The sequence below is a fragment of the Athene noctua genome, chromosome 6 (genome assembly GCF_965140245.1).
Source record: "Athene noctua chromosome 6, bAthNoc1.hap1.1, whole genome shotgun sequence".
Classification (NCBI taxonomy): Eukaryota; Metazoa; Chordata; class Aves; order Strigiformes; family Strigidae; genus Athene; species Athene noctua.
Window position 1 is genome coordinate 45165047 of NC_134042.1, and position 20905 is coordinate 45185951.

Sequence of the window (20905 nt, forward strand, 5' to 3'; positions counted from 1 at the left end):
AATAAAAATGCAAAGCTCTAACTGCACCTTTTACATATTTAGTAGGCAAACACCAGACAATAAAATATCTTTCATCCTCCCTGGAAAAATACTATCCTCACTTACAAACAATTCCAAATCTAACAGAGTTTTCCAGTGTATCCTCAACTATGTTTATTTTCTCTTTTCTAAAACAAAAATAAATTCCCTGCAGAAGAACTAGTGCTTATTTTGTGAATAGAAACCATGGTTATCAAACTTATCTCTTCATAGTCAAAACTGTCTGAAAAAACAGAATTCAACTATGGAAAAATCACCTACAAGAATCAATACCAAGATCCACCACAGCATGTGCTATCTACTTAGAAATATCTAAAGATTCCCTGCCTATCATACTGTAGACCAAAATAATTCTTACGTTTTGTTAATACTAGCATATCACTTACCTCTTTCTGACTGCAGGTTTTTGGCCAGAATTTCATTAAACCTCTAATGACCTAAATTATAAGGACAAAAGAAGTTAGATTTTTTACTTTTCTCTCAACAGGGTAAGTAGTTTATGATGAAAAAAAAAAAAAAAAAGTATGAAAGAGATATTTACCGGTTCTGTGAGTGAGGGGTCTTTCTCCAGAAACTGTACTATGCAATACGCCAGCTGTGAAGCAGTAAAGATTTAAGAAAATGAAGTTAGAACGTTTCTATAAAGAAAGCACAAAGAAACATTTTTTTTAAAAAGACTCAAGGCAAGATTCTATACACTTTTCTCAAATTGCATCCAATTTTAAACGGAGATACATAGTTTGCACTGAGCAAATCCACTCAAAATTCAGTTTATAAGAAACAACAGAGTACGTTACCAAAAAAAACCCAGGGTGACAAAGTACCATATACAATAAAAATCAGAGCAACTTCAAATTCTAAATACAGTCTTACGACCAATGTTTGGAGATTCTGCTACTGTCTGAAACTGCATCTTTTTTACACATTTTCTACATTGGCAAAATCATGAAAAATCTTGTAAGACGAGCCAACACAGCTAAAACCTGGAGGAACATATTTAGAAAGCATAGCTTTATCAGCAAAAGAAAGACTGCACTATCTGAAAATCAGAGAGAAAGGCAACAGGTTTCACTTATTACACCATGAAAGCTGAATGTATGAAAAGATATATGAGAGCATAAATGCAGTAGTAAGAAATCCGTGAGGGAGAATGTTAAAAATCAAACAAAAATGTGGGTATTAGTATTCAGAAAGTTGCCAGGATGAAGAAGAGCCTTGACAGCACAAGACTAAGGAAACCCAAACATCCTCTTTGGAGAGGGAATGGGAAAGGCAAACTTGTAAGAAGGAGAAAACAGCAGAGAGGAAAACCTAGAGAGAGTTTAACTACTAAACAAAATCCCCAAAATATTACAGGTGTATGTTACACTTTTAATTATCTACTCAGGACAGAAGCAAGACCTTTATCATGTAAAGCACATTAATTTTTTAAAAATCTATTGCATTTTTTTTCCACATTTCAAAACTATTCCCCTACCTTTTATGTGCTATGCAATTAAATTTCCAAAGCAACCATAAAAAAAAAAAAATCATTCTGAGCAAAAATATTTTATAATTTATACCTGTGCATGGAAGAGTGATAAACTCCTGACAGTATGTAAAGGGATCAGCACCTTCACCAGAAACTGTTTATGCTCTGCCTTAAGAGGTAAAGCAAAACCATTGATAATACTAGAAAACAGAAGAGAAATATCTGTTAGTGTTATCATCCCAGAAAACATCCTTGAGGTCTGAACAAGCACTTTCTAGATTAAAATAATTTAGCAGTCAGCACCTGTTTACAAATAGTAGGCTCATGCCATTCGTAAACAGGTGCTGACTTTTGTCCTGCTTTATATTAGTGGTGCAGTACATATCTACATAACAGTTCAGCTCTGACTTAGGAATAATCACATAAACAGCTGCACAAACCTGTTGCCAAACAGATAAGACCTTGTCTCTGTGGTTTGTAAACTCACATAAGCAAGGTGTTCTTGATTAATTAACTTGCCAGAATTAGATTTACTTAAAATATACACACTGATCATGTGCTCAAAAAAAAAAAAATATTCTGCAGCATGTAAGGATGAAGTGCAAAATTTAACACACACATACATACAAACAAAAGCTATCCAACACTTTTTGGCTGTAACCTGCATCCAGTTATATACTTTTGGCAAAGATGTGACAGAGATTTGCAAAGAGGCTTAAAGATGGGCATGTGTGCACATCTGTTTTCAGCATCAGGGCTTATAGTAATACTTCTTCCAAATCCAGCGCTACTTTGACGTGTCCAGAAGGGAAGTTTGAGATAGTTAACAAACAAAGACTGATTTACCTTCCTAAAATTTCCAACAGTTCAGCTACGCCATTGAAGTGTTCAGTTTCATAAACAAATCTAAAAAAAAAGAAGAGTTAAATATAAGTAATATATCAGTTTCCTAAAATGTTCATAAGTGAAAAGTACCTTCTTCCACAACTTACCGTAGAAAAATATTATTAATCTGTTTTCGGATAAATGCTCTAAGACCCAGAAACTTGCCATAAATTCTGTGCAAGACTGTTTTTAGGTAGTCTCGTTCTCGAGGGTCTTCACTGTCAAACAGCTCCAACAGCTGTGTTTAAAGGAAAAAGAGAACTGAAACAGTAGACATTTGACAAGTATGACACAGAGACTCCTATAAAAAAGTTAAACTAATGAAAGCACACACATGTAAGAATGTGATATCCATGTTACCCAAGGTGTAGAAATATACTATTAAAAAATCTGTTGTAACCCCAGTACAATATCACAGAACTCAGTTTATTAAGTTCCACTTCTGACATAACAAAACTTCAGAAATCTTCAAACAACTAATAAACTTCTGATTAACTAGCTCCAAAATGCTGCCTTCCTTCTCCCCAAAAATAAATAAAATAATTCTTAAATGCTATCATACCTATAAAATAAGACAGTTTGCCCCTTACCATCCACCATTCCTTCACTCTGCAGAACTAATAGATCCTGATTTGCTCTATTTTGTTCCCACAACATTGTGTCAAGTTCACATTTTTCTAATTGCTTGTAATTTATATTATGAGCTTGTAAGCCTTCCTAGTGACTGCATGGCCTGTACACTGTGAAAAGACTCAACAGTGAAGTCTATGTCAGTACTCGATCTGCTGTTACAGGACCTCCACCAATTGACACAAATCAAAACATCAGGGTAATTAATCCTCCAGGCTGAACAAAATGGTAGCTTCAATATCCAGTTTAGAAAAACAAATGAAAAACAAACAAAGCAAACACACACACACAACCCACCTCCAGAAAACCCACCTTTACTAAGTAACTCTTCTCTTATTTAAGATTTTAAAACAGCAAAATGATTAAGTGGTACTCAGTCAACAGAGAATCCCATCCAGTGTCTTGCACTGTACAAAATATATCCCAAAACACTGACACCCGAAGATGCCTCTGAAAATTGAGGCATGAAATGAGCAGCGGGAATATCACCTGCAGATCTTTGTATCTATTCGCCTTTCGCCTTGAATCCCTCTACTACAAAAGTATGAGTTCCCCTCACCCCTTCAACTTTTTTGACACCACAACATTGGCTATTCTGGCAGACATTTGGAGTAAGTTTGAAGGTAAATTTTATTTAAAGACCAAACCAACCAACAAACCCCAAATACCCCACCCTAACCCCAAAGGCACAGATAATAGGGAAATTTAAGGTAGGAGTCATAAGCAACCAGTATATCTCTTGCATGAAAAAGAAAGTAATTGTCAACCAGTACATGTCTTGCAAGAGAAATTAAGATAATTTGCCAAAGAGGTCTTACAAATGGGTAAGATACTGTCAGAAAATTATTGCAGGAATGGCAGAAAACAAAATTATTCTGGATTCACAAATAGATGAATTATAAATACGTATTATAAGTAGATAAGTCAGTGATTGTATACTATCTGATCTCTGTTAAACTGCTACACAACTTTGAGAAGGTGAAAAAAGACAGAAAAATATGATTTAAAGTTGTTAAGGTATCTGGGATTTTGCTTTCTAACATCCAGGTTTAGGACTGATGTACATATTCTTTTTCAGTGTTTTGGATGTTTCTGTGGCTTGTAATGAGAACCCACTATCTTTTCCTTGCAGTAAGAATCTGTGGTGGGAATTTCATGAGGAAACGATGAGGTTTTTCAGCTGCCCTCCAGAGGTTATAAACACATTGCTTCATTCAATTAGTTCTTCAGTTAAATAAAGTCACCTCATCCTTCCCCACATAGCAAATTTCACCCAAAGATAGCAAACAGCTGGAAACACTTATGTTTTTAATTTTCTCATTGGATTGCTTTTAAGAGCAAAATATTTGTATTTCCAGTTCTCTCATACAGATCTTCTGTGGAAACATTGCTGAACTAAGACTAATGATTTTGATATGTCCAATTTGTTATCAGGTTTCAACAATAAAATCTTATTTTTATGGATAAGCTGCAAGACTTCCATAATTTACGTGGCTATTCTGACACTAAGCGTAGATAGAAAAGGGAAATATAATTTCCAAAATAGCAACCTACATAACACAGACACTTGTGGATATATTTGAATAGTATGTCTCTTAGCAACCACTGCCAACCATTTCAGACTGTATATAAGCAGGCTTCAGAAACGAACAGTTACACTGTTAAGTACAGCATTTTATCAAAACATACAGCTGCAAGCCAGAAACACATCTATATTCAAATAACAAAAGGAAAAAGCAAGCAAACAAGAAAAAGCTTGAAAAATGTCCATTAAAAGAACTGTATCATTTTTTCATACAGGCATTCTTACTGCCAAGAAACACTTCATTAAAGTTACTCAAATTTAAAAAAAAACCAAATTAATTTAGAAAGAAAGTTGATTTCAAAGACTTGTCACACTTGTGCTGTCAGTGTCATAAAACACCAAATATGCTTAATGTGTTTAAGCCTCAAATTGGTTTCCTATGTAAGTGATCTGCAGTCACAGATTCTTAGGAGCTACTCTAGAGGCACAACAAATAGAGTAAGAAGTGGAAGAACACCCCAGTTCCTACAGGCTAAACACAAAAACTTATACACACTGAAACGTATCTGTTTGAAAGTATATGTAAGGCTCAACAGAAATTTTAATAGAAAAATGTGAACATTAAATTGACATGCTGTACATAGTAATATATAGAAACACATCATCTAACCATGTGGCAAGAACTTAGAATTCTTTAGAACTCTCAGTTGCTGTATCATACATTTACAGATATGTAGGTTTCAAAAATCTCCATTTCTCTCTTTCAGTAGTTACCATTCTTTCATTTAGTAGATTTAATAAAGACTTAACAGGATTAAATAAAAAAAAATCACTGGGTTAGACCCATTCTCCTGTGCCAAATTGTAACAGGTTTGAATGCCTTGAGAGGGTGTGCGTGGGATTCTGCCAGTCATGACCAAGTTCAGCAGCATGTAATAGGAACATCTAGGAATTACTTTCTTTACATTTTGAAGTAGAACACAAGCATTCCTTCTAATGCAATTCTGTTATATCTAAAGAAAATAAAATCAGTTTGAAAAAACTGTCAAGTGATTAGTCCCCCTGCACATTTTTATATCTCCACCAGGTAGTGGATGATCATATGGGTACAAACTTTGTTCAAATCAGTGTTTAGAAGAACCAAAAAGAAACTTCACCATAGAGGTTTGATTCAGATGAAAAATGCTCTTCTATTTAGAAGATGGATAAAATAAAACCAGAAGTATATCCCATTGCTTTTGCAGAGTGAAGAAAGACTTGTAATATCAAGATGGAAACCAAGGTTTCTTCTTTGAATCTTTGAATTGAAGCATAGAAATTGCTTTCTTTGATTTGTTTTTCAGGTATTCTTTATACAAATAACATACAATGACAGTAAAAATATTACTTTTATTGCCTGAACACTACAGGGGAAAAAAAAAAGCCCCATGACAAAGGGGTGAGAGAAAGGTCTTCAGGAACGCTGAGTATCTCCTGCCACTTCTAGTTCACCTTTTTTCTCAAGTCTCAGCCCCCAAGGAAATTCCCTTTTCTAAGTAGGAATCTTTATAAATTTCCCTGATTTCAAAATCAAGCTATAGACAGCATTAACTGCAAAGTTCTTTCTGATGGAAACAGAAAACACAAGACAGGCCTGCTCCCAAAAGCTTAAGATAAAACTCCTGTCTGTGGAGTTTTCTGGCCTATCCCAGAAAACATCTTCCTTCAGCCCTATCTGTTCCAGCATCTGTCAAGGCCTGGATGAAAACTCCTCAGCAGAGAAGACCAAGTACTGTAGTTTCAAGTGAAATAACAAAGTACACAAGAAGCCTAGCTTGTACACAAGGAGGAGAAAGATGAAATACGTGTAAAATATGCGGCTACCAGCTGACTGACTGGCAGAGGCCACCTCTTCATTTAGCCAGAACAATGGCAAGCAAACTACAAAAATAAAGCTACCCGTTCTTTGCCGGTGTTGTTTATTATTGATGCGCCTCCTTCCATGCTTTTAATACAGCTTGAACTTTATATGGCCTGTTGAATTACTTTCTCCCTGACCACTGTTTTCAGTGTTGTGCTAGGAATAGGTTTGTTAATGAACTTCTGCCCCTGTTGCCAGCTCTCCAGCAGAGATAGAAGGGAAAAATATTCCTCCCCTTCCAACAGAAATATTTTAACAGTATCAAGACACTTTAAAACTGGTGTTTAAGTAGTCTCTCTAGATAGCAGCATTTTTAGACTACTTGAGAGTAAACCTTTCATTTTTCAACAGTTACTGTTTCAGCTCTCTCTCACAACCAGTAATCAAGTATTTTGATTAAGGTATCAAATCTGGAACCAAACCAACTATTTTATATAACTATAGCAACAGAAACTGACATATAAACACACACACATATTTTCCCTTCCTCCACAGGTTGAAACTTTCATTGTATATGCTTGTTTAGCCTTTTTCTGTTGCAAATAAAGTTACACTTCCAAATTCTAAACAAAATCTTTTTAAAGAAATTTTTTTCAAAAGCAAAACGAAGCTTTAGAGAAAACAGATCAGCTTACCTGCAATACAAATTTCTGATCTATGTACTTTTTGGCAATGCTGGGCTGAAATTCTTGGCTTTCCAAAAATCGTATGAAAAACTCATATACAAGCTGCAAAAGAAAAAAAAAATATTGATGGTTTAGTTTATGACTTGCTTCCTCTTTTTAAGTATTTCCCTAAATTCTTTTGCTAGAAAATAAAATACTTATTTTTTCACAGAGGAAAAAATTTTTCAAAATGAAAAATATCTTTCTCCTTTATCAAATTGCTACCTTAGAATTAATTACATGAGCTTTTTAAGTTAGTTTTGCTTATTTAACTCCAGTCAAAGATATTCCACCACTGCCATCATGTAATGCTTGTTATCATCTTGCAAAGCTTCCTAGAGTAATTGGAAAGCACATTTAAACGTCCCTCTGAACTGCTGAAGTCACATCAAATACAGACATTACAATTCTGAAAGGGCTGGTAAAACAGTTAGAAATATTTAAATTAAATTAGAAACTGCTTAGAGTAGCGTTCTATTACAACTTGAAACACAGAAGAAGAATACAAACTGGATTTTATTCAGAAGTTCCTAACTTACTGCAAAGATTAGCCCCAGGGCTGGAGAAAACCTGCTTACTTTCATGCAATTTCATCTCCACCTAAACTAATCAGTGGGACAGCGACAGACTTTGTTTAGTGGAGAAAAAAAAAATATATATAAAAACCAGGCAAAAAGGAAGTGAAATGAAACAGGGACTACTATGGCCTTATAAGACAGCAACTCTAACCTGCCACTGATCAGATAAGCTACCAGATAGTAACTCTCCTTGCTGAAGGAGAGCACCAATTGAACCTTTTTTTCCTTTCTGACTTCAGTAAGTATGAATATTAACACTGAAAGGAGAAAGGAAGCTAAAAATTACATTTAAAAATAATTTTAAACTTTTCCATGAAAACACCAATATGGTGCAATTCTGCTGCTGATGCTTTATGTCAATGTTCTCTTGACTTCTAAAAGGAAGCAAGAGGAAAGCAAGAAGGGGGAGAGAGGTTCAGCAATATGACATGGAAAAAGCGACAGCTTACATAACTAATCTGAAATCATCAGGAAATCAATTCCATCAACTCCTGACAAATACTTTCATGCATTTCTTCCTGACAATGGTAAATTATCCACCAGCTAAGAAATTCTATCATTTCCACGTAAGTAATTACTTTTAAAACCACAGCAGTAGCATCAACAAACACAAGATAACAGGCATGTATGCCTGTGCTGTTTCCAGGCAGGCAAAGCTGTTCAGAGATGACTTGAAGATTTAATATTCCGGGTTTTTTTTTATAAATTTAAATATAAATGAGGGATGAAACCTACATTTTAACAGATTCTAAACTTGAGAGCACAAAAGAGTGAAACAAACTGCTCACAGGCAAGGATTGTGCATACAACTATCAAATAAAATCCTCATTTCAAGCTGAGATCAACTGTGCTCCTTTGCTCACAGAAACTCCCAGACTCCACAAACTGTTACTCAGGCAAACTTCTTCTAAATTTACTAGTGGCATAAGCCATCATCCTAACACAGACGGGATCTGCATCTACATTTTCTACAAAATAATTTACTGCATTAGCATCAATGATGCTTTCTCCAAACTTAGTTTATGTTCTTTGTCCAATACCTTGCATTGACACTTGAGGTACAGAGGAAGAGATGATACACAGCACTGAGCACATGCAGCCTGCTACAAACACCTGAAAGCAAACCTCAGCCCGGGGAGAGGAAGGAAGACTTAAATAGGGATGTAGCTTCTCATTCACTTTTTGATCAGCTGCTAACACCCGTGGTTTTGTATGAAAATTAACTACCCTCAGTAAAGCAAAACTGTTAGAAGTATTATCCCCACACTGCTCTTGCTGAAGCTGCTGAAAAACACTTGTGCATCAGAGCAGTTTGGAAAGCAAAATAATTTTTAAACCAATGAAGGAAAACAGGAATATGAGGGGCAGCGTCAATACAATTTTGAAAGAAAGCTTTAGCATGTTGCAAATTTCACAAAGTACTCTCTTGTCTTTGTAAGTACTATGTTATAGTCATGAACAATATTGATAAGTGTTACTGTGTCACAAACTAGTTCTGATTCACAGGTTAAAAAAAAGCTGACAAAATTATTAGATACATTAAGCAATGATAAGCATTTGTTCTGAGATAAGTGATCAAAAACCTGTAAATGCGGCCACGATGCCTCCAAGGTGGGCTCATCTTCTTCTGGATCAAATTCATTGCTGTCACTAGGTGGGAGAGTTCTGAAGATATTGCAAGATACCTGAAAAGTGAAAGAAAGTATGATGAGATCTGTTTTTCAAATAGGTACTAGACTTCAGGACTTGGTACGTCTATACTAGTCTATCCTCCATCACATAATCAGCATTTCTTTTGCCTGCTGTCTGACAAAGTTCAGGTCTAAGGAACCTGTCACTTTACAAACCTGTCACCACCCTTGGCTTTCCCTTCTCTGGGGCTTTCTGCTTCTTTCCGCTGATATCCCAGCATTACCCCATCTGCCACCATTTCTGTCATCCGCATTCCAGATGAGTCCACCGACATGTAACTCTCAATCCTGCAGGTCATCAATGGGCTGAGAGCCATGACCATTTAGGAGTTGTGGGAAATGTCACCAACATGTATTTACAAGTGTTTTCATGCAACACTTGGTTATTTTCCTTTGCGCAGGGAAAACATTAATGGTATCTCCTTAAGGTCTCGTCTGTCAGCACTTGTGAAAGAGTTGCCAGCACTGTTCACATATTATATATCTGGACACCTCATGCCAAGTACAGAACTTGGTACTAAATGCAAGCAACAAATAGTATTTGCTCGACACTTAGCCCACATTTTCTTTCATGGTTGGTTCACTTTGCTTAATCTTTAGAGGTATTTTGCTGAGACTGTTTGCCTTTGTGAGGTTCATGCTACCAGCAAAGACTGAACCGGAGTGCTTTCCTCGCTTAATTATAGTGCTGAATGGAGTGTACATCTTATTATGCAGCAGATCTAATAAACTGCAAACATGTTTATGGCTTCTGCTGCACTTTGAAGGTGATGTTGTGCCGTCTTTGCACTCTGCTACCGCATTTGACCCATCTCTAAGCTGGTTAATCAAACAGCTGGGGAAAGCCGCATGTTATCTCCTAATCCCATCTATACATGACCCCTTCATAGTAGTTCAGACAAATTAAGCTATTTAAGAAACAAAACTAGTATGTTCTTCAACATCTTTATTAATTTTTCAGCCTTTTACTCCTGTAAATGTTTTAAAGTTAGTTTGTAAGGCATATTTTCACAATATGTTGGCAACTTATTAAGAATGGGCACTTTAAAACCAAGAGTTTAAACATGATCCAAATACTGATAAAACCAGATTGAAATAGAGTGAAGTTCTAGAATTTGCAAGACAAAGAAAAGAGACTCAGGTACTGCATAAACAGATGAAACGACAGAAAACTGTAGAAAAGCACACGTGGTGCATACTAGGGAGGAATATTCACTGAACACAAGGGAAAGACAAAAGATGTGTAAGGCTAACCAGTGAGCATAGGAAAATAAAGGAGGTCACACGGGTTTTTGCCTGGACTTTTTCCTTCTTGCCACAAGAGGGTGTATTTCACTACAGTTACAGTAAAACATACTTATACAGAAGCCTTCACGGTGTATGTAAATCTCATGTTTTCAATACGCTTTCAGCCTTAACAGATAGAGCACTTACTATAGCCGGTGCTGATAGATGCTGAACTCTACTTGCCCTGTACACATACCTGCCAAGTGATTACTAGCACTTATTAGGAGCTACTCTTTTTCTCTCTTCTCCATCCTCCTCCCCTGACTCATTCACTTCTCTCAAGAGAATACACACATTATAGTTTGTCTTTCCTCCAGGATTCCTGAGCTCATCCTTCTACTATCCCTGATATGAAAGAGCAGGAAAAGGAGGAAAATGATCACAATTAGCAGGACAGAGTTGTTCCTGTGTTGGAGCACAGGGCAAAAGAGGGTAGATGACCCAAAGGATTCAAAGTAAAAAGGGGGAAATGTACCTATTGGTGCTCTGGATCCAAACATCTGGAATTCTGCAATACTGAAGCATTTTTGGTTAATGCTTCACATACAAAAATCCCAGCTTTCTCAGGATTTGGATCAAAACAGGGAACTAGCAAAACCATAGGCATTCCATAGCCCTTTTTTTTTCTGCTTTAAACTTAATTTGGAACAAGAAAGAAATTTTTCTACAAATTTAACCATATATAAATTAATGAAACTTGTACCAACAGATCAGAAAAAACATAAGTATTCATCAGCTGTTGTGTTTAGAGACTGGAACAAATATTGAATTACGGCACAAGCAAAACCTGCAAGGAAAAGTACATGCTTTCAGAATGAAAAGCTAAACCAAGACAAATTCCTGTAAGATTTAAATTAAGTCAAACCAAGCCTCAAGCAGTCAGTGCCAGGGCCTTAACAGCATGACAGAAGTATGAAGGGTTCAGTAACAATTAGTTATGTGCCAGCACTGACACCTGAATCCTGAGCTTGTAACAAAATCAGTATGATTTTTGGAGAGTACCTATTAAAAAAAGTCTAGTCTCAAGGCAACTCAAAAGCAGGTTTTTTGCATAAGGAAATTAACATGCAGGAGTAAATGCAATGCAAGTTAGAATATGCTCCTAGTAAACAGCTTGCTCTCTTTTCATTTTCTTTTTTGCATCAGGAGTAAGGACAAGCTATATGGAGCCAAAATGCAGATATTCTCCTGAGAAGAACAGACAGAACAGGTTATCTTTACATGATTTCCCCAGGTTATCATAATTTTAAAAGATAATGCGTGCCATTACAGTTACATTAATCACCCCAACACAGCATGATAGCTCATTTACATGCAGTGTCAATTTATAGCACGCTTATCTAAATCAGTAGCCTCTGGGTGGCTAATGTTTATAAGCCTCTAAGGGAGAACTGAAGGCAGCAAGTTCTTCCATGCATGAACTGCCCAGCTGTACATTAGAGACTTTGACAGCCACCACACAAAGATAGGAATATGCTACATCAAATCTGGAAAGAATAATTTTTCTCAGATAGGCATGAGGTAGCTATTTGGTATTTATCCCTGGGCCCAAGCAGCATGCCAAAATTCCTTCAGCTGGATAGCTGAATCACTTCTCTTCTGACCTCTGTTGGATCATCAAGCCAAAGGACATCCCTGCCAGCCTGCATGTACAATCCTCGATGATTCCTCTTCCACAGCCAGCACAAATGACTATTGATCAATCCTGACTTCCGTCTTCCACTGATTAGGAATGCCTCCAAATCCAGATGACATTTTTGTAAAGCAAACCAGAACTCTAATATTCTGCGAAGTTGTATCATGACAGATATCCCCTCTTATGTCCTCAAAGACATCTGCACACTGTTCTCTATGACTGTCCCTCTCAGAAGCACACACCAAACTGGGTAGAGAAAAGTATATCACTGCTCACCCACTCTGCAGAATTTGAACACCCAAGTGCCAGAAACCAATTTAACAAATCAGTAAAATCTACACATTGGCACTGAATCTAAAATTTCCAAGATCATGCTGGAAATGCTGAAATGATAAATTTTTAAATTAGAGATGCCCAGAAACCTCTAAGCTCCATGTCAGTGTGTCAGTCAGGCACAACCCCGACCAGAAGCAAGACAAAAACTTCTCCAGGCAATTACAAATCAATGTTAATTCATTAAAAACAAACAAGAAGATAGGGAAGGCTGCTCCAATACCCCCATAAAGAATGAGCTGCAAGTTCTAAACAGATCTGATGACTGGTACCTGGCAATGCAGAACTATGAAACTATGAATATACAGTTAAAAGTAACAACCTTCACGAAATCTTTGGGTTTATCACCACATTTATATTTGAAATAACTTTTAGAAAATACAGTTCTAAGAGGCTTAAGTCTGAAGTCAGGAATAAATGTTTTGAGAAGTCCTCTCTTTGTCCCTCTAGTGCTATAAAAATGACAACGCTATAACAGAAACATTTCACAAATTCAATTTCAGCTCAGTGCTCCTACTCTGTGCTGTCTGAAACAAAGAGTTTTCTCAGTAATAGTTTTCCTGAATGAAGCCTTAAGTGAAAACAAACATACATGCAGGAAAGCTTAATATATTAGCTATATAAAATCAGGCTAAGTGAATACCCAATTAGCTCACAGGGAACACCTGTTCTTCTATTACCGGTATGTGGAACCATCCAAATAAGCCCCATGTACACATGAAATTGAAACCGAGTATCTCTGCACATACAGTGTTTAAACTACCATGCTTATTAACAACATACAGGAACAGTAAAATATAATTAAGCCATAACATGAAGCTATGCTAACTGGGAGACAATATTGGCCCCTGGAACAGACACAAAACTTGTCCTTCTGAAATATATCAGCATATGTGGGTTTTTAAATATTGTTTACGGATTTACATATTTTAGAGCCTGAAGTGACTACTGCAGTCACTCAGCTATAATATCTCCATATAACCCACTGAATTGTTCCCAGAAGTTTGACTAAAGTACATCTTACAAAAAGTAATACCTAATTTTATCTTAAAAGATTATAAATTATTCCACCAGCTGTCTTCTCCTAGTTTTACTACGAATTTAACCACAGTGCTGCTTCTGATTTCAAGGTTGAATCTCCCTGATTCCCCATTGGTTCTTCTTAAACCACCAGAGCTCTTCTACATCTGTATATATATTTGCATATGCAGTACGTATCTATTGATATATAGGTATTTTTATATAGACATAACACTTCTCAACCTCTGTGCTGCTAAATGGAAAGATACAGCTTCTGAACATAGACAGTTGTTGGTTTCTTTGCTTGTTTTTAATCCTGGGATTATTTTTGCTTCCTTCGAGCTCCTACCTATACACAAATGTACTGGGGTAGTATAAAAGGGCAGACCATCTCCCTCTTTTTTTCTTTTTTTTTTTTCTACATGTTGCCATTTTAATTTACCAACATTCACTTCTTTGAACAGTGCACTGTACCAGAAACTCATATTAAGATACTCATGGTAGTAATTCACAATGCTCAGGTCCTTTTCTGCACCACTGCTTGCCCGAATAGAGTCTTTCAGGGTTTAATATTATATGCCTTCTTTTTCCCAGCAGCATTACTTTTGACTTGGTTGCATTAAAATGAACTACACTGGACTGTGAACACAGTCAACAATTCAGATCATGGGGAGGGGGAACAATCCTTCTCATTTTTTCTTGACCTTTAAGTCTGCTAAAAATTCAGTCAATAACCTGCAAGAATTTAGCTCTAGATCAGGACTCCTGAACTTGTTAGCTTCCCATCACCCACTTCAGTGGTGGTAGCAGCTGCCATCCATACAGATGAGCAAGTGGCAAAACTGAGGTGCTTAGACTGTGCTTCTGCTGGCAAAGAAGTGCCATAGGAACAGGTTTGTACTATGTATGTTTGGAGGGAAGAGTTTCTTTCTAGTGTTCTCTTACAGTGAAGCCCATTAGACAGTTGGAAAGCATCAGGTACACTCCTGGAGTAGACATTTTGTTCAAAAGGAACCAAATTTACAAACCTTAAGACTTCTCTATCACAACAAATGGGAGATCCACCTGAAGAGCACACTCACAATCTGAGTTAGAAGTGCTAGCACAGACCTACTCCCGGGCAGCAGCCCTGGGTACACTTTCTCGCTGCTGGAAACTGGAGCTCCAAAATTCCACTCCAGGTCACCTAGACCTGAACCATAACAGGGTACCCTACCAGTAACAACCCTGTTCATCGCTCTCCCCGTGTAACTATGTTTTGAGACGATTCAGTGGAACAGTTATTTATTTAATGTGTGTCCAGTTAATTCTAAACAAAACAATCTTAAAAAAATCATAGCTGTAACTCAAGTATCTTGGACAAATTAAAGCACAGTACCAGCAGAAAAAGGCCCTCTCTCTAGAGCAGGCATCAGATCAAGTGAAAGCCTGCCAATACATGAACTTGAACTCTAGACAGCATTACAAAACTCATACTGTCTCGGACTCCAAACTGAAGAACAAAACAAAAAATTCAAAAGCCAAGAAAACAATCCCCAGAAGATGCACATTGTGCTTATTGACAGACACAATGCTCAAAAGGTATTCAAGAAGATGACACAGCCAAAAGGGGGGGTTGTGGGTGTACACTCCTTTAAAAACAAATAAAAAATAGCTGGAGTCAACACAAGTACTTCTTGAAACAAAAAATGTTTTTCCAGTTTATTTCTTTGCTTTAGACCTAGTCGCTGTACTATTATGCAGATAAAGTCTGACGAATGAAAGGCCTGTGTAACCAACAGGAGGAATAATGGATACGGGTAAATGTAATTACATACTGTCGGGAAAAATTATTAGGGACAACTACTGCAAGAGGAGCTGCCTCCAACTGATTTTCTGAGAGAAGCACAGAACATCAGAGCCTCTTTTAATAAGCATTATGGTTTTTGCTCAAACTATGTGAATAGAGAACGTGAATAATAAAAAGCATCTAACAGAGGAATTTGGAAATAATGCATAAAACCCCAAAGTTAGACTATTTTATCTCTTTTACAGAATTGATAACCCTCACATTAAAGAAACAAGAATGGAATTTAAAATATGATGTGATTTTTATCTATTTTATTTAAACTTGGATAGCATGCTTGCTCCATCATGGCTGTACCTACATAACAATGTTTAATCAAAGTCTATTTTGGGGGTCAAAAACTGAGGTTAAGATTAATTCCTAATATTTTACAGAATTCCTGAAGTTATATAAAATTCATATTAGAAAAGATACATTATTTGTCAATTTTTGTAAGAGTATATGATTTCATTTATATTCCTTAAACTCAAAATGGCATTCAGTATTATAAACTCTTAATACAAGAACCAACAGTATTTCATGCGCAGGGCTTTTGCTAAATCAAAAAGGTAAGACTGAATATAGGTAGACTTGCAAAAAGATCTCTATCCAAGAACATTTTAAGATGGAAAACCCTAAACAGGATGAACATTTAGCAAGCAGGGTGTCATACTTAGTCATAAGCTATAGCTAAAGCTATAGAAAATAAAGAAATTCATAATGCCTATGAAGTCTAACAGCTAGAACACTTCCTAAAAATAGGTTCCTCAACATGCTAAAAAAATCATGGCTTAACAAGATATTCTTTCTGTTTAAAAGGTCTGTCACAAACTCCTAATCAGACTTTGCCCTCACATCTGTTGAGACAAACCTGCAGGAAAGGGAATGCAATCTCTCTAGATTTATGTTGGTAAAAAAAAAAATCAGAATCTGACCTTTAAAATGCAATTTTTGGTATTGATTTGGGTATTCATTTAACCAAGTTTCTTTCACTGTGTTGCTCAACATAGCTTCTGAGCCAGAAGATATCTAATATGATGTTTCATTTTGGCTATAGAGATTACAGTCTTCTTTTACTTGATTTGTCAATACAGAAAAGATAAAGATGACAACAGGAAGCCAAACGCGTTTCTGCACTTAAAAGAGAGGAGAACAAAGTACTACTATTCTGTTCTAAAAGGTGTATCTCAAAAAAGTTTCATTAGCCATCTCTTACAGACTGGCAACCATCCACAGATGTTGCATAAACATCATGGTAAATGTCAAGGGCTGAGTTTTTAAGAAACAAGTTGGAGAGCTGAAATGTTGCTCATCAACAAAGAGATTAATCCAGATTTCTCAGTTTAACAGCTTGTCAATTCTTCCCATCTAGCTTCTTAAATGAAAGACATCAGTTTCCTCAATCTATGTCTTAATACCCAGAAAACACAAAAAGCTCTACTACATACACCCTTTGGGATACCACAGATAATAACAAACATTTATTTCATTCAACTACCATTGCTTAATCTACCAGCAAAATCAGCATCATTAGTTTAAGCCTCCACATTTTGCTCAGACAGGAACAAATTTTAGATTAAGTGTCCAATTATTGGCTCATAAAGTCATATTACTGGCATTTCCTTCTTAGCAGAGTGTGGTTTAATTGGCAAGGGCCTTTTTTCCTAAGACTAGACTAATTCTAAAGAATGTCATATGCCCTTCTGAACAACACATCAAACTGCAGGGGAAGCACACTGAGCAATACCCTCCTGAATAAATCTGTCCAGCTTAGGGCCATTAACACAAACCCCAACTGCTCTTCCCATCAACTGATATTGATGGCAGTGACAAGGCCACTGCAAGCTTGCTTTGGTGCCATTAGTAAATTAAACTTTATTTTATTTTTTTAAATAACCAATAACATACCCAACACTTCTGTATGTATCAAGCTAAAGAGAGTGGCTTAGAGAAGTGGACATGTACACAGGTTGACAAATAGCCAAGCGATTTCACATTTAGTTATATACAACATCATATCATATGTTCAAGAGAACAAGATGAAAATACGTGATATTACGATTAGGGATTAAGGTTTTAATGGCATGTATTTAGGATGACTGGCAGTAAAAATATCCAGGAGCTGTTATGCTGGCTACCACAAATGACTGTTTTTCAACCCCTTACACCATAACACCACCACATTTAGAAGTAATTAAAAATATCAGAGTTTCTGAAGAAGTTTACAGGCAATCTTTTTCTATCCTAGTATCTGTAAAGCCAAACTCCTTTTGGGTCATGAACAGAGAACACTAATATATACCTATGCTATAAACTTTACAACAAAAATTTTTGCACAGATAACACTTTTTTTTTTGATATTTTAGATAATTAAGATAAGAAAGCACTTCATAAATATTGGTAACTTTTAAAATATCAGCTTCAGGCTTGTCTACCTTTTTTTCTGCTCTTAAATGATGTCAAAAATCACAAAACAGCTTATTTCTTTTTCATCTGTTTACACTACTTCACCTCCAAAGCACAGTAGCCCAAAGGGCCAAGCAGGAAATACTAATTCCTGGATTCATAAACACTAAACATAACCAGAAGGAGACCTTCCAAAGGGACAAAGAACACTTGTGCTCCATTTTGGTCTGTTTTAAGATACTGGTCTTTCAACTGAAACACTCCCACGATGTCAATGGGGATGCTAATTTGGTCAGGGCATAGATACCATGACAGGTCAGAGACTGTCAACTTGACAGCTCCTTTGTGAACACAGTTGGAGACCTAGGTGAAAATCCTCAAAAGTAGATAAAGATGGCAGTTTCACTTGTGAAGCCAACTGTGCACAGTTAAGACTGTCTCAGTTTATGATTATGAGCACAATTCTGCATGAAACAAGAACATGCACTTATTGCAAAGAACGAGTTACACCAAACATGATGCTTCAGCACGAAGTGACTAATGTCGTCTATTCACCAGGCAATATGTGCCAAAAACTTATTTTATAGAATATTAGGAGTCCTACTTTTCCCTCTAGGGCCTGTATAACTGCACTTAAAGTGATGAAGATATCTTGCTTTTATAGGCAAAGACTAGGAGGAAAAAATACCACTTTTACCAGATAGTGTGTCTGTACAATACAAAATACCTGCAACGCACAAAAGCCCTAATGATGTGGTTGAGTCGAAACACTGTATTAGCATTCGTTGGGATGATCAAAAGAAATCATTCATGCACTTGCCGTGGATTCACTCACATAAATTCAATAGCAGAGCACAGCCTTCTGCTTACATGGAATACAACCACCAAAGTGTCTTTCCAAGAGCACATACACCAAGAACACTGCTGGTTGCCACGGGCACAATTAGGCTGTGCCAACTTTCCAATTTTGAAACTGTTTTTCCAATAGCTTACATCTTCATCAAAGCACAGGTGTCTGTTGTAGGCTAGAATTTCTTACAAAATTAAGCATTACAACTTTCTCAGGAAATTCTTTAGAAAAAAAACATGTCTGTTTCCCTAATTACTTGGGCATCTTTTATTTTAAAAAAAATCTAGGTTTGGGCAGTCAGGAGCCACAGGATAGCCAGATAAAGGACTTGAGAACATTATCAGTCGTCCCCCCGTGTTTAAGTACCCTGGCACTGAAGAGAAAACAGCATTAATTCAGCACTGGAGCCCAAATGCAAGGCAGAAGAAACTAAGATGAAGGGCACGAAGAAATGAAAGGATCAGGGGAATACTAGAAAAAAAGAATACAGAACAGTTTTCCATCAAAAATGAGCTAAACAGAAACCGGAATTCCTGAAGCTCCATTAACAAATATCTGTGAAATCCACTAGAAAAATTCACACTGTATCTTTACTTCCAGTGACTCCTCCATATCAGTTAAGAGACTATATTTAAGAAAATTATTTAAAACCGTGTTTTTCAAACTATTTAGGCAACGCCTCATTTCCTTAAGATAAAAACTGCTTTGTGAATCAACATAAGGGACTGCAGCAACAGCCGGACATGCTAGCAAAGGGGTTTTGCATCTCTTCTACAGCTCAAGTTCAGATTGCTTCACAGGTTGTGATTTATGATTCAAATTGAATTTTACGAGCAGATACAGATCAAATTCTTCTTGTTTCTTGGGGCCCAACCTAAGAGAACACTAAGTTGCAGAGTCTTTATTCTACAAATATTGCTGCAGTAAACAACTATAACCAAAGTCAATGCAACAATACAACTTCACTAAGAGAAACGTTTTAAAAAAATACCAAATTCTTGCAAGAGGTGAGTTTGGAGTCATCCTCTATACACAGAAAAAGTACCCAATTTTATTGAAGTTACCTGTGAATCAGCGTCCTGTCTGTACAAAGAGTATGATATAATTTATTCATCACAAGCAGTACAAGTAAACCATTTAGATACTACAGTGCAGCACCAGCAGAAGAATTCAGCAAAGAACTAGTAATTCTGTATTCAGACTGGTATTTGAATGGTGCATTAGATCACATGCTTGAACAAATAACACAGCAGACTGAAAAGCAGTTCATTCAGAATATTGGTCCAGTAAAGAAGGGAGAAAAGGAGGGTGAGGGAGAAGAATCTGTTCACACATTTACAGGCTTTCTGACAATTCATACACACAGAGAAGCCATATTAAGATTTTTCCATACACTCTTAATTCTGGTTTTTTTTCCTTCACTATTAGCTGCTTGATGATTGTGTCACAATTTACAGCTATTTTTAAATATTACAGACAAGCAACACAGCATGTATCTGTGCGTCAGAAAAGAAATAAAGCGCATATAAAATGCAATGTAAAAACTATTCTTTTTTTTTTTTCTTACAGCACATAGCCAGTGGATTCCATGATCACACAGTACCATTAGGAAACAAAATCACCAAATCTACATTTAACTAATTGCTTTCTCATTTAGATAACAGGTTATAAGGGTTCTGTATGGTAGTAGAGAGTAAACATTTTAAAGCAGTGATTGATTTTGCCAATCTCAATGAACGTTCTTCACCATATAGCTAGCATCTGGTACTGTTTCCATTTTTAAACTGAAAATTGTTATTCGACAATTAATATATACAAGGTATGGCTTTATTGTTGAGTAATCTTGCTCACTCTAACGGCAGCTTCTATGAATCCACATAATACAACCAGGAAATTTTCACACTGATCCCATACAACATTTTTAGCATTTATTATTTAAAATCATTATCTGTGCATACTTTAAGCTATCTCTGACTAAAGTACACACTCAAGAGCTTGGATAAAGTTCAAAGAAAGATAAAAAATTTGCAAAAATTATTCCATTATTTACACTGGGGAAGAGAGAGGGGGTAGGTGGGGGGAAATGTGAGGGACTCTGATTTTATGACTGCTAGCTTTCTCCATCAGGAAACAATCCAGGTTTCCTTTCATATTTTTGTGACAC

General features: G+C 36.4%; 1 protein-coding gene across 2 annotated transcripts in view; it reads right to left on the reverse strand.

Moving 5' to 3' along the window:
* The window catches only part of PPP2R5E (protein phosphatase 2 regulatory subunit B'epsilon), an 84310-nt gene that overhangs the window by 11127 nt on the left and 52278 nt on the right, over positions 1 to 20905 (reverse strand). For both annotated transcript variants that reach the window (XM_074908846.1, XM_074908845.1), the window contains exons 4-10: positions 9277 to 9378; positions 7086 to 7178; positions 2503 to 2633; positions 2357 to 2416; positions 1602 to 1710; positions 581 to 634; positions 426 to 476 (exon numbers count right to left, since the gene is read on the reverse strand). In XM_074908846.1, coding sequence (XP_074764947.1) covers positions 426 to 476; positions 581 to 634; positions 1602 to 1710; positions 2357 to 2416; positions 2503 to 2633; positions 7086 to 7178; positions 9277 to 9378 — 600 coding nt within the window. The remainder of the gene's footprint in view (positions 1 to 425; positions 477 to 580; positions 635 to 1601; positions 1711 to 2356; positions 2417 to 2502; positions 2634 to 7085; positions 7179 to 9276; positions 9379 to 20905) is intronic.